At 49.1% G+C, this 14,213-nt stretch overlaps 3 protein-coding genes across 3 annotated transcripts; 2 read left to right on the top strand and 1 right to left on the bottom strand.

Annotated features, from left to right (window-relative positions):
• Nucleotides 1–10: 10 nt before the first annotated feature.
• FPRO_03192 (uncharacterized protein) lies at nucleotides 11–1,078 on the top strand (the record flags this gene model as incomplete). Its single annotated transcript, XM_031226623.1, has 1 exon — nucleotides 11–1,078. The coding sequence occupies one exon, from the start codon at nucleotides 11–13 to the stop codon at nucleotides 1,076–1,078; it is 1,068 nt and encodes a 355-aa protein (XP_031077141.1).
• A 4,536-nt stretch (nucleotides 1,079–5,614) lies between these two features.
• Nucleotides 5,615–6,049, top strand: FPRO_03193 (uncharacterized protein; the record flags this gene model as incomplete). The annotated part of the gene is made up of 2 exons (XM_031226622.1): nucleotides 5,615–5,776; nucleotides 5,837–6,049. 2 exons carry the CDS (start codon nucleotides 5,615–5,617, stop codon nucleotides 6,047–6,049), a joined length of 375 nt encoding a protein of 124 aa, XP_031077140.1.
• Nucleotides 6,050–11,347: 5,298 nt separating this feature from the next.
• FPRO_03194 (uncharacterized protein) lies at nucleotides 11,348–13,084 on the bottom strand (the record flags this gene model as incomplete). Its single annotated transcript, XM_031226621.1, has 2 exons — nucleotides 11,348–12,936; nucleotides 12,985–13,084. 2 exons carry the CDS (start codon nucleotides 13,082–13,084, stop codon nucleotides 11,348–11,350), a joined length of 1,689 nt encoding a protein of 562 aa, XP_031077139.1.
• Between the last annotated feature and the right edge of the window lie 1,129 nt (nucleotides 13,085–14,213).

Here is a 14,213-nt window from a genome sequence, read left to right as displayed (position 1 = left end):
AACGCCCGCCATGTCGGCAGAACAGCCACGAGAGGATACTCCTTCGCAGCGGGAGAAAGACCTCTCTATAAAGCTCGAAGAGGCAGAGTTGGCCATCCAGGCCAATTCACGGCGGGAAGCAGAACTCCTCTCCGAGCTTCTCCAAGCAAAGACAACACTTCTTAATGAATCCCAGCAGCGCGAGCGTCGCCTTTCGGCCCAGCTGAAACAAACTACAGCCGATTTTGATGAGTCTCAGAAAAGAGAGAAACAGACTTTGACTCAATTTGAAAAGCTCACTTCTGAGTTTGAAGCCTTGAAAAAGAACGCTGACGACCCGTCGGTGGAAATGCTTCAGAAAGAGGCTGCTCTCGCTGCGTCTCGGCAGCAGGAACGACAACTGTCGATGGAGCTTCAGAGTGTCAAGAATGAGCTTTCCTCCTACAAAGACAGCCGGAAACCTATTGAGAGAGAGCTTGCAGATGCAAAGAAGGATTTAGAACGATCGCGAAACTCTGCAACAGAGCAATCAGCTCGCCTCGATGAGGCCAACAAGAAGGTCCGAGAACTTTCGAAAGAGGTAGAACAGTCCAAACAAAAGATTTCCGATATGGGAAGGGCCAGTGTACATGCAGGCCACAACTATTCGAGCCTTTGGACTCGGTACAACAAACTACAGGAATCAAACAAGAACAATCGTTATTACCAGCAGTCAGCATACCAATGGCCGCCACCCCCGGCACCCTCTCAGAGCTTTCGGTTCGACGACCAACCACGAGATGTGAATCCTATTTTTGACTTCAAGCTCGGAGCGAATCAGCAAGGGTCGCAAGTCAATGTGGCACAGGGCTCCGGAACACAGACACGATCGGCGGCCACGTTCGGCGCAGTGAGTGCTATACAGCCAGGAGGCTCACGGTCGTTCAGTCACAACGGCAGCTCTCAACCAAACTCTTCTTTTCACAGTTTTAGACCTGCCACGCTGAAGCACAATATCCTCTCTAATCCCCCCAATGGCCCTGGAAACCAGAAACGGCAACAAGATAATCAGACCCAGCAAGGTGCAGCCGATCCCAAGAGACTCAAGAAGGAGACATAGCTTTTCAGAATGATTCGTATCGAGATCAAAACTTTTCAACAAACTCAGAACTGCAAAACGAATAATTGGTTTTCTTTCCCTTACAGGAGACCGGGGCTGGGTGCGATATACTAAGCCACGCGTATCAAGACATTCTACATAACGTTTACGGTCACTGAACGTTGGTAAAGATGTTGAATGCCCAAAATTTTGAGCACCACTGATGATGGATGAAAGGAAGGTGTAAGGAAGGTGTAAGGAACACATGGATGGGCGACAATAGACGGATATGCTGTCGGAATCATGGCTGGTGATTTCAGCGATATGTGAAGGACGACTCCATAGAAAGAGTCTGTTTACTGGCATTTGTAATTTCAATGCTTTCTTGAGCCTCAATACATCTTTATAACGAGAGGCTTTCACGACAGTCCACTTGATATTTCCATTGTTATGGGGCACACTTGCGATCCTTTACCTGTTTGAACTTCTTCTAACAACGATTAGCACAAAGACATGACATCTTTGGTATTAATTTGACACAATAAGATTTAAACGGATATTGTCACAAAAGAATCATATATCATAATCGCATAAGATAAATCTCTGTTTACCCAAGCGAGCTGATATCATCACCTCTATTACCTGAACAGCAAGGTATCTCTTCTGCATCTGCAGAAACTGTGTGCTTCACAGTGATAACCAAAGTTCCGATAATCCCTACTATTTTCTTGGAGGCCCCTCGCTTGGAATTATCGCAGGTCCCTTGAGCTTCTTCGGATTTTCAACTGCTGAATGATCTTTGGTAATGCAATTGGGGTATCAGGGTATGGTCGAGCTATCAAGACAACCATTCGATTTGTCTTGAACTTATCAATCCTGCGAGTCATGACATCCTGTCAAAGACTGACTAGTAAGTCAAGTTCCTGTAATAGTTTCAAGAAAGTGACATCGCGTGAATGGCTTGACATCATTGAAGATCGAGTCCCTATTGCAGATCTTGTTATGATGTAATGGATGCTTTTGGCGAGCCGATTTAACAAACTTTAGGAACAGTAGAGTCACATATAACATCGATGATCAGCTCGCGACTAGTAGGAAGACAATCAATTGACTTGGTCCCGAGTCGAGGGTTTATGTTACTATGTACACTCCTGAGACTGATGATAACCAGTTGCCCCTTGGCCCAACAATGGTCTTGAGAAAAGCAGGTAGCCAATAGAAATATTCTAAAGAATTAAAATGATTCACGAAGTGGGTATTGGGATAATGTGCTCGGTGTGATAGTCGATGTAGCTATGGTATGTGAGCGCTACCGAATATACTATGCAGAAGCGATATGTCTATGGTCTGATCCTATATCTAGATAGCCAGGTAGATTATACAAATACTTTGTCATATGACCAAAGAAGGGCGTTGCGTTGATTACGGTACGAGACTGACTGTGTATCACATCCGTAATTGGCACCGTTGACTGACGATCCCTCGACTTACAGCCATACATAGTCATCTGAGATCTATATGAGGGCATCGCGGAGGCTGTTCCCTATGCCACCCTCCAGTAACACAGCCCGTTTCAGATTAAGCAATAGAGTATTGGGCATTCGACAAGGTTAAAGTCTCTGACATCATATCAGATCCTTTCTTGACCGAGGTAGCTGAAACGGGGTGTTTCAATGTCCATTTTCGGCATCACGTGGGAGCTATTTGCATCAGCGATGATATGTATGTCAACTCTACGGATAGGCTGCCACTCGACTTTCATATGATCGATTGTTATTACAGATAAACCTTACACCGACTCTGGATCAGGGATGCTCTGCTCTGACATTATCACATTGTGCGTGCCAACGCATCGACTCGGCCCGTATGCCACCATCCTCATGGCCACGGGCCGTGAGATCGACACCTCTTTATTGTGGTGAGGGAATACCACCAACCTTCAGGCACAGCAACTGCTGAGTGTCCGGGCCCGCGGATCAGACCCTCGATGCATCCGCATGAATGAGATGGCCAGCATCCAGGTTCTCCGCATCAACCCATCACCAGGCCTCCGTCTCTGGCCATCACATGTCGCCTGTCAAACCAAAAGGAGAAGCTGCCATCTTTTATCATCTCCCTCTTTGATTACATTACGGCCCTCCGATCCGATCAGGGTCTTTCCTCTTCGTTTGCACGGCATAGTTTCTCCGTCGGCTGACCCCTACTGTCTTCCCCGGAACATGGGGGTTCTTCGGCTTCTTAATTTCAAACCCACGCAGAACCGTTTCTTTGGGAAGTTGGGGAAATTCGGACGAATTTGGGGGTCGAGTTGGCTCGGGAGGGGGTGGCAACTTTGGCAGTGACAGTTGACAGCAAAGCACATGGAAAGCCAATGGCCTGGAAGCCAGAGGCTCCCCGTGGCATGATCCCATGTCAGCAGGCACAAGGCCCTGCAGGCTATTATGCCTGGTAAAACCTGGGGTCTGGGGTAACGAGAGTTTGATATGCACGACCTGCCCGTCTCAGCAGAGGCGCAGCCTGGCTGCCGATTACCAGTCAACGATTATTAGTCAAGGACCCTGGATAAGAACTGTAGCGATTTGCGTGTTTTGTGATAATCTCGTCTTATCAGCCAAGTGCACTGGGTAATTCACAGCATCAGAAGACACCTTTGCCTACACCACCATCCAAAGCCCTCAGCTGTTACACAGAGCATATTGTATAGGTATGGGCCGATGAGGAGGCTTATTCTTCGATTGATATGATGGCTTTATGCTAAAACCACACTGGTGGTACCGCACACAACTAGACAGCGAGTCTAGGCATTTACTATAGCCATATCTGGCACGTTTCGGTATATCAATGCTTAGCCTCTGTAATAGGATGTTGGCAATTCAGCCGCTCGCGCAAGAATGGCCGACGAGTCGCACATGACAGTCAACTTGGCGTTGCAAACACAACATCTCAACAATACCAAGGCTGATTTCAATAGTCGTCAATGGTCGACATCGTTCCATCCCCCCAACTTGAATCAATTACCGGCCGCGGCACAATGGCTTTAGACTCTCGGCAGAAGATACTAAAGAGGGAATATCAACGGCGGCCACTTTGGTGAGTGCGGAGAACCTTCACCACGTGGGACGCTGAAGAAATGGTGGTAGCCTGTAGGTACATGAGATACCTCCAAAACGCAGGAAATTGACATCTGCTTAAGCTAAGCACTAAGTTAAGGGCGACAGTCAACTAAAGTTACCCAGTCGGCTTCATATTCGGCAAGTCTAAGCTTCGAGTGGTGTTCTCAAAGGGGAACCTCTTGTCGGTATCCAATTCATCCAAGGTTCCCAAGACGCGGCTGCACAACCTTGGACCGGAAGCGCAGATATTGGATCAGCCAAGCCACTCCAACAGATGCAAATGAACTTGAATCGTGCTTCGCATCCTCCACCATCTCCAACTGCTGTCCCCTCATCGGCGACTCCGTTGATAATGGACCTTGAAACGCATGCCCACATGGCGATTATCGATAGAATCTCATGGCGGACCCAATATTGTCGACTTTACCTCCTCGTGGCTAGGAATATGACACAGCCACGGGGATTTCACGTGTCAAAAATGTCAACGAGTTAGTGAAAGTATGAAAAGGGATCCATTAATTTGTCACAGCAGCACCAATGAGGGAATATCAATTACCCTGCCATTGCCGGACCGACAGAGGCGGTAACGGTTCAACTGATATCAATGGCTTTCAGAAGGGCCGCGGCGAGACATGCAAACGGTGATGGATGAGGGTCCCGTCCGAGCAAAAAGGCATTATTGAGGGGCCGAGGAGCGCCGTAAAGTCGCCGGGAACAAGACGATTCTTATCAGTGGAGATGTGATATTGTTGGAGTTTTTTTTTTGGAGTTTGTTCTGGAGACCTTCTGGATCCATTTTGATCTCACGATATCTCATGAGTCGTCTCTGTCTGGTTGATATCGGGGCACAGCGGAGAATGATGATGCAAGAACCAGATTTTGATGCCCAACCATAACCGTTTGCATTAGAGTTTACAAGGCTGATTACAGGGAGGCCAAACTGTTCCGTTCGAGATATCTTCTCCACTATGGACCCGAACAGAGATTTGAGTGGAGATGAGGGATAAAATACGGATTTAAATTACTGATTTCTCGATTTTCTCATTCGTCGAGAGCCATTGTCGGGTTGTTGATGAACTAACAAGACCTCAAGATGCATTTCACAGTGTGATGTCTTTGACGAGATGCCAGAAAATACCGCGTTGTTTGTTTAGCTCAGAATCATCATCTGCCGCATCGTCAACAGTTGCCCTTTTCAGCCTCAACTTTAACCCGCGCGTGATCGAGAGAAAATTGATGGAGGTGTGAGGTGTTCTTCTCCATGTGCGGGAGAAGACTTCTAGAAGGCCTTGAGGTCTCCTGAGGGTGATGGGCGATTGGTCGGGGCACGTCGGAGTCAAGTCCGTACACCACCAGCCATGATAGGGATAGAGGAAGGCCCGTGCTTGTGCTTGGACAACACCATCATGAATGTAAGTATATGTAATGTGAGCCTGAGGTGTCAATGTCGATGTGGATCGTCAGATTGCCGCGCTTGTGTTCCCAAGTCCCAAGACTCCGAAAACGGGCGCTCAAAGACAAAGCACCGTTTGTCCCTGATGAAGTGTCTGAGTGTGTTATGGCTGTTCTTGTGGGAGATGGTTGGTGCGCAACAGCTCTTCCCGTGGTCAGTTCCCGACCAGAAGTAAAATGTATGTTTCATTTCCGGTTCACTATTCGGTCATAGACAGGCGAGATGACCTCGTCTCGACATCAAAACACTACAACCCGTTTGCATCATCGACAGCGCATCAACACCAAAGAATGCGAAAATCCCATTCTCACTGCCCAGATCTATAGCCGCGTGATGTTCCGATGCGGGCTCTTTGAGCGCAAGATCTGCGAGATTTGGAGATTCTGGGGTGTCGCGAGAACGCACCACTTGCACCCCAGAGTATGACGTAGCGGCACCCCAGATCTCGATGGATCTTGGAGAAGCAGAAACATCGATATCAACTCGAGGTTTCGATGTTGACCACTGTTTAAGTTGTAGGCTGCAGGACGGGATAGCAGCCCTGCATACCCGTTGTGACGTTGTTTATTTGATCACCAGTCCTGGCTCGTAAAACTTGTTGCTTTGTTGAGAGGACAATCGCGATATCACAACATGTGCCTGATTTTTGTTATTGCACACCACAGCCTTTTCGTTTTGTGGTTTCCTTCTCGATGGCTTCTCCATCGTTGATCTCATTACAAGGTGGACCGTTTTAGACATTGTTTGCCATTGATACATGGACATCCAGTCTCCAGTCAATAGGTTCTGGGGTTTCAATACACGTGAAATACACCAAAAACGGCAAAGGCCCAGCATCTCAGACTCTCGGTGGGTTTCCGGTCAGTAATTAAATAGTAAGAGTTAAGTAAGCAGCCCCGAATCTTGTTCGTGGCTGCCACCTGGTATCCTGTAATTTCTCGTGTCAGTGGATGATGGTTCCGCAAACCCCAGTGAACCCTTTGTCATTACCTAGTCGCAGCCCCGTCTGGGGAGGATCGTGGGTTGCCAGTAGTCAAACTCTAACGGTGGCTGGGGTAGACAATAATCGGAACCAATGATTCAATTTAGTTTATTCAATATCAGTCAATTGAATTAATTAGTTCCTGTTTTTTCGAAACGGAATGCATTTTTCTTACTTGACGCCGAGACTTATTAGATCCGGGGCTTGTACCTAGGTACAAGTAGATGCTCGCGACTCATGCAGGCAAACGATGTCATAGGCCACGAGGAATACGTTTCCACTTGAGGCAAGGCGAGGTCAACAAGGCTTGCTCCGGCTAAAGGTTGATCAGGTCACAGGGGGCATGTCCTTTTGACAGGTGCTGCAAAGTAAAGTGTAGGGGGGACGCTCGCAGCGGAGGCTACAGCTCTCAACCCACGTGAGGCCCTTCTGATGTCAGCCATGACCCGTCTCTAACTTAGATCTGTCGGCATTCCTTTCGATTCAGGAACCTTGGCGTGCTGTAGATTCGCTGCCAGTGACCATTAACTTGGCAGCGAGAAGGATCTGCAGCTCATTCTGGAGAAGGGGTCGGTTGACTGGATGCATTGCATCTCCAGGCTCCTGTTTGCACCCTCTTGTCCGGCATCAGATGTGAAAATTCTCCTCTGCTTGACTCTGTAGCGAGCACGCACGCAATAGGACCAAGCGGTGAATGAGCGGCATTAAACACCTGAAAGACGGTCAAGCGTCAGCTCAAAATTGAGCACAAGCATGTACATCAAAAAAAGACCCTTGTTGCATGCATTGCACGGCATTCTATCATTTTGCCCGGATAAAAAAGCCCTCTTTGCGTTTCCGAGAGCATAATACCTAACAAGCAGCCAGCTTCCGGACAGTGAAGTGGACACCCGACGCCCGCCGGATGGGGGCCCCACCTCCGCCGGATGGAGCCCTGAAAGGAAAGACAATGGATGGAAAAGAGTCCTCAGAATTGGATGCCGAATTTGACCGACATTAGATCCATGGCTGCCTGTCTGTGCCGAGGAGAGTTTCAATGAAATGGAGCGTAGCCATGGCACATGTGAGCTGCGAGACATGAGAATCCCGAGCCTTCGGAGCGCTTAACTTAGTTTAAGGTGACCAGGAATGCTATGGTCACGGTTATGGATGTGAGGCCGGAGGAGAAAGCGACCTGAAAAGCCGCATGAGCTTGGCCCGGCAGTCCAGAACAGGCGGGATAGCATGAGGCTTTACATATATCCAAGGCAGCATTCTTCAAAGCCCTCGGCACAGTGAAATAAGCGGCATTGGGGCTCAAATATCCGGGAGCTTCGAAGATGGCTCAAACCAACACAAACGCAAGCTCTCAGTAAACTCATGCAGGGTCCTATTTCCCACCCCGAGTTTCCGATCGGCAATTGAACCAATCTGACTCGTCTTATTTCCGCTGCTCACTCCCCAAGCAAAACATTTAATCCCCGCTTCTCATTGGTCGGAAAACATTCACCCGCCATTTACGGGGACCTGGTCTCGATTTTTCCAGTATTCGGTTTAGCCTAAAAACGACATCTTTTCCTCTCTGACAGATGCTTTGCGCTGCTCTTCTTTCTGACTCAGACTTTAAACACTCCCTGCACCCTATGTACCAGTAACAGTGAGAGAGTCCCGACGATGCGAAATCCCTTTCCTTTCAGCCACGAGACAAGGCACATCGCACCCCCCCCCCCCCCCCTTCTGCCAACATCCTCAATTGGTCTAGTTTCGTTTTCTCATGACCCAAGAGGTGCTGAAAGCTCCAAGCGCACATATCGCAAAAAGCAAACTGACAATTCTGTGGGGACAGAATTGCAATTCGTTTAAATGCCAAACCTGAACAACACCATGTGATCTCACCTGAAGGCAAATTTGCTAATTATGCGGAGAGAAGAAAAGGATAGTCGGGTGACCACGGAAAATTCTCCAGATTCTCCGCAGTTAAGTCAGCAACATGTGGTTCTTTTTTTTTTCTGGGGAATTGAACACGTCAAAGCTTCATCAAAAAGAGGGGAGATGCTAAGATTTGGTTTTCGTCTAAACGCCATTGACGCTTAGAAAAGTATGTGGTTGAATACGAGTGAGTCTGAGCTCAGGCACACAGAGTCAATGGCTTCTGCTTACTGTACGTACATGCGGGATGGGATGCCTGGCTGTGTGAGAGTGTCTCTGTCTGTCACTGTTGACGATGCCATGGACTTCCCCGGAAAATCACAAGCGGGAGAGGCGTCGCTGTCTCTGGTTCCCTTTGCCTCTCTGCCTTTGAAAGGTCTCTGGCTTGACTTCCCCGCACGCAGGGAGGAGTCGTAGGTGAAGCAATTGACTGGCTATCATTGCATCTCTGCCACAGCTTGTCAGAAATGACTAACTTCAAACACGTCTCCTTATCCAGCCTCCTTTTGCGCAAATCCTTTTGAAACAATCCATTCTCAGTCACGGAGTATGAGTCCGTCCTCCTCTCATTTGATTCGCGATGTGGCGCCTAGCTCGTGAGCTCTAGAATGTTGGAAATACGGAACGGCTGCGGCTCCGCAGGTGTCCATGAGCAGAGTGAGCCAAAAGACGCGTTTCGATAATTCAATGGTCTGGACTAGGCACATGCGTCTAGAACCGGAAGTACATTGTGCTGGTGTAGAGCTGATGGTAGAATGTAGTAGTTTGGATGATACGAGATGCACGTTGGGTTGCTTCAATCATATGTCAATCGCGTCTCTAGATGTCTGCCATCTTCAATTACATAAAGAACTATCATCATGCACATGCAGTCAGAGTTAAAAACTCAAAATAGCTAACTATGGATTGCCTAATGCTACATTTCCCATTCGTGGCTTGTCGCTGCAACCCATACAATTAAACCCTCCAATTTCAGGTACATAACAGGAACGCAAGAAGAAAGGCTGCCAGAAAGATCCGTCCGTCTGCCCAGGTATATTCCAAGGAATAGAACCCCCGAAGTCTAGTATTTTGGCCGAGGGCGGAGATACAAGGGAGTCGTTTGGACTTACGCGTGTTGTTCTTAGCGTCCGGGTGTGCCCCTTCAGCTTACACTTGACTTATTGATGAGAGGCTGGGACCAGTTTCTGAATACCGATGCCGGACACCCTTTCAATTCAGGTCGACTTGAGATGATAACCCATGTAAAGGGAAAAAAACTCAATGGCGCGTTCCAGGTCCCAGAAGCGAGTGCCGATGGCTTGGCAGCCCTGGAGATGGTGTTGGAGTTGCCAAGCCAGTCGTTTCATGTCAATGGTCATCTTGTAAAACTTGTCGCTGGAGACCGGCTCACGACGGTTCTAACTTGACCTCGTGTTGTTGACCTTGCCTTAGAGTGTGTTGTTTACTACAGTAACTGCGCTTTGTTAGCTTGCATCCATAGGTAAGGTATCCCCAACAAAGACAGCACTGCCCTATGCTAGAGAAACGACTAAAAGCAGCAGCCAGTATCACTGACCGCTCGATCAGACTACGGGTATTATCGTAAAGTCCCATGTTCCTTTTTGTCTAGCGACTCACGCCATTTACTACCGACAGTTTGGTTGGCTTACAAGTGATCTCCTTGAGATGCAGAGCATTTTCAAGGAGTTAACAAGACTGAATGATGAAAATTGTCTCAGAGATTCATGCTTTGACAACATGTGCTCAGATCTGACTCTCTCTCTCGCTGCTCTCCTCTCGCAAAAAAACCAAAAGCCAATTGATCAAGTCACGAGCTCTACAAAGCCTGCAGCGCTGGCTTGCTTGGTTGGGTCTGCCACACTCAAATGGCCTTCAAGGCTTGGGGCTTGTCCTCCCCGAGCCAATGGGATTTCTGCCTGCCAGCATTAAATAAACGGCCGCTGATGTTCGCCTGCAACCCTCAGCTCTGAAGGTGCTGGCTAGGCCTGGCTCACAGTTGAAAACACCCGGAATTGATGACGTCCATCCTGGGTCATGTCTCCCAGCAATCCTTGAAGCATCCAGGAACCTTGGAACCCTTCTGACAACTCACAATGCAATGCAACATTCCATCACAACACCATACCCATTGCTTCTGGATGATCGATTCACTCACTCACTCACTCCACCCAATTGGGTCAAGTCATTCATTATTTTGCTTGTTTGTTCAACGTGAAAAGTTTTATTCATGTTTTTGCGGAAACCTCTTCCTCATAGACAATTCGCCCTTTTTGCGAGTTTTTTTGCTGAGTGACTCGTTTAATCTTTTGCTTTTCCGTCTCTCTCTCTCTCGCTCGCTCATACATCGCTTTTCACTTTCTCTCACTTGTCATCATCCACTGCTTTTGACTTTTGTTTTCGCCTTTTGCACTTGCTCGAGTAAAACCAATGACCGTATTTCGTGACCCATGCTCCGCCTTAAACTCAGGTTCCCTCCACCTCAAACTTTCATAGTGAAATCATATCCTCAGGTTGCCCCAGAAATCTTCCCCATATGAACTACAAGTACACGTGCCCCGAGCCAGGAAATGGCGAAACAAGAGCCTGCCACGGCCTTGAAAAAACACGATTTCATGGTATCATAATGTTAAGAGTCCCCGCCATGAGTGATAAAAAAAGATAAAATACTTGAGTTCCGTTTCGCTAAACGACTTGTAAAACAAATGCTGCCAAGTGCAGCAAAAAATAAAAACGCTCAATGCTGATGTGGTGATGCCTTTCGTGCGCCGTCCAATGCACAATCGTAGTGGGTATAGTTGTGTCAGTATGGTATAGTATGGTATGGGTATCATTTACCACCCCTTGGAGTGGTATCCGTCGCTGGCCTCCTTGGAGAAGTATTGGTTCCAGCTGCTCGCATTCACATCCTCGCTCTTCTTCATGCAAGGCTTCTCAGGGTACTGCTTCAGGTTGGCCACATCATGCGATGTATGTCGTCGCTTGAGGACGGCATTGGCTGTCGAGGACTTCTGTTGTCGCTCCCAGAGGAGATGACGTCGAAGAGACTCAGTCAGCTCAGTCGCCAACATATTGCGACGAGTAGTGCGAGGTGACAGCGCAGCTTGAGGCTGGATGTGGTTGGGACCGGTCATGATGGGCTGAGCACTAGACCTAGGGACCTCATGGATAGGCTTCAGACCAGGTCCACGCATGCCCTTCATCATCAGGGGAGCCTCGTCAGAGTCGTTAGGCGAGGCACCCAGTGATGGGCCGTGGGCCATACGAGATCGTGGAATGGCTGAAGTCGATTGGGAAGCGTGGTTACCAAGAGTGCGTGCGCGATCGTTCTGGGCAAGCATGAGGGTAATGAGCGATCGTCGTGAGGTCAAGTTGGCCTTGGAATCCACTCGCTGGAAGAACTTGTCGTCCATGCTGGATTTGCCGCTCTCTTCCATCGAGTCCTCCCAGTCCGAAGAGTCGTCATCGTCATCGATGGCGCTCTCGTCGATGTAGTCGTCGGTGTCTGAGTCGACAGCTGCCTCATCATCAATCGTTCGTGTCATGACATTGTTGCTGAACGAGGCCTGCTTCTTGCGTGCAGAGAGGAGCGAGCCAGGTCGTGATGAAGCCATGGCACTCTTGAGTGAGCCGTCCTCTTCAGAAGAGCCACCGATCTGGAACACGGGTTTCTTGATGATGGGAATGATGGGCTTGCTGTTGCTGAGGCTCTGGTCCTGTTCACTAGACGAACAAGACCCACCAAGCGCAAAGCGAGCGGGCTTCTTTGATTGCACCACCTTGGCAGCAGGCGACGACTTGGGCTCAGGAATTGCGTCTGATGCTTGAGCAGCACCGGAGATGGTTCGAGGAGTGGGAATCTGAGAAGGTGAGAAGCCACGCACAACAGTGGTGCGGGGAAGGCTTTGCGGTGAAGGTTGTGGCGAACCCTCTGAAGCTGTGATGGACTTTGCAGGCGATTGAGACTCTGTAGTAGTAGAGCCAGAACGCTCGAAAGCAGGAGGAACTGGAAGAGACTCCTTGGGGACAGGAGCAACATGAGGAGGGGCCGACAGAGGACCCTTGTCCTTAACAATAGAGACAATCATCTTCTCGAAATCGTCAGAGCTGATGTGGCGTTCGCGCTTGCTTCGGGTGCTGGCGCAAGAATCTTGACGTCGTACACGAGGGCGGGCGATCTCAAGCGGTGCTGATAATGAACTAAAGTCGACGGCCTCTTCGTCTACGAGAGACTCAACACTGCCAGATAGTTGGGGAAGATCGGATATCCTTGACTCGGAAGGAATGTTCTGGGGGAGAGTTTGTGTAGAGGGTGCTGTCTTTTCTTCGTTGTCGACGACAAAGGTTTCTCTTTGCCACAGTCGCCAGCTAAGGTTCTCTAGTCTTCGACCTTGTTCAACGGAGTCTGCGCACCGAGAAAAGACTGACTGGTCAGCATCTAAGCAGCCGACACAAACAAGAGACAACTTACCAGTCCACATGCTATAGAGATTGGCGGGATTGCCAGTATCGACCTTGTGGATGACGTTCGCATCCACTGTCAAGACGTGAGTGTCTAAACGATAGGGCATTATGTGTCTCGAACCTGTCGATTTATCGACTGGGGAGAGTTGCGAGGGTGGGTGCGAATAAGTCGGTCGAAGTTGTAAGTGCAATCGAAGCGGTCGACAAGTTCTGTATAGGTCGTCGGCGGAGTAAATCGAATTGGAGCCGACAATGCGCCAGAGAGCAGCAAAGAGGTTGAGATTCGAGGTGGAGAAGACTTGGTCGCGGGCGGTGAAGTCGAGGGAGTTGAAGGTCAATGTAAGCGAATTTGGCGTGTCAGTGCGATGTCGAGGTGGATGCTGCGTTTCATGGGGATCCTCGAGTAGACATATACTGTATGTGTTAAGGCGATTCCTGGTGCAAGGTCGTCCTCTCAAAACCCTCTGCAATGGATGTTGGGTGTTGGTGTTGCTTGGTGTAAGTGTATGTGTATGTGGAGGAGAACGAACAAAGTCCGGGGGGATCAAACGTAGTTATTCTTGTTTGGTCTGTGGGAAGAAAGACGGATTGGGGGAAGGGAGTCGCGGTGTGCGCTATGTAAATGGAGTCTAAGGTACCTTAGCACAAGCACGAGTGCACGCCAGGCCCAGGGGTGTCGGACCGCAGGGGCGTGGTTGCTAGAGGGGGTGTGAGCACTGAGGCCGGGGGTGGCTCGGGTACGTACTGGGAGGAGAAATGGACGGGAGGGGGGGCATTGGAAATAGCGGGTACCACCCAAATAGCACAGGCCCAAGTCTCCCAGTACAAGACGGAGGTACCGCGGCGAAGGAGAATTTTCGCTGTCAACGGACGCTGAAGTGAGTTACGGTTCACTCAAAGATGAGTCCAGTGATTGAATGATTCCTGTGGGGTGCCATCTCAACCTTACACTTTTGCAGAGGCGTGACCAGACGGATTCAGTTGAGAATGGGGGTTAAAGTGGCGGCACAGCACAGCATAGTACAGCAAACGCATGACAACGAAGACCAAAGAGCTATTTATTGCTCGTCTGTATCTTTAACTCTCCTCCCTCTCTCAACAAAGGGATCCTCTTCGAATCAAGAAACTGTCCAATGTCATGTCCACGCCAGGGCACAGGATGATAGAGGTCTGTTGGACTTCGGCGACACAGCAGACAAGGACAGGGCTTCTGTCAGGGGGAGGAACACGGGTGGA

This window comes from Fusarium proliferatum, assembly GCF_900067095.1.
Source record: "Fusarium proliferatum ET1 genome assembly, contig: FPRO_scaffold002, whole genome shotgun sequence".
NCBI lineage: Eukaryota > Fungi > Ascomycota > Sordariomycetes > Hypocreales > Nectriaceae > Fusarium > Fusarium proliferatum.
Note: the sequence above shows the minus strand (reverse complement) of the source record. Positions and strands in the feature narration are given on the sequence as shown.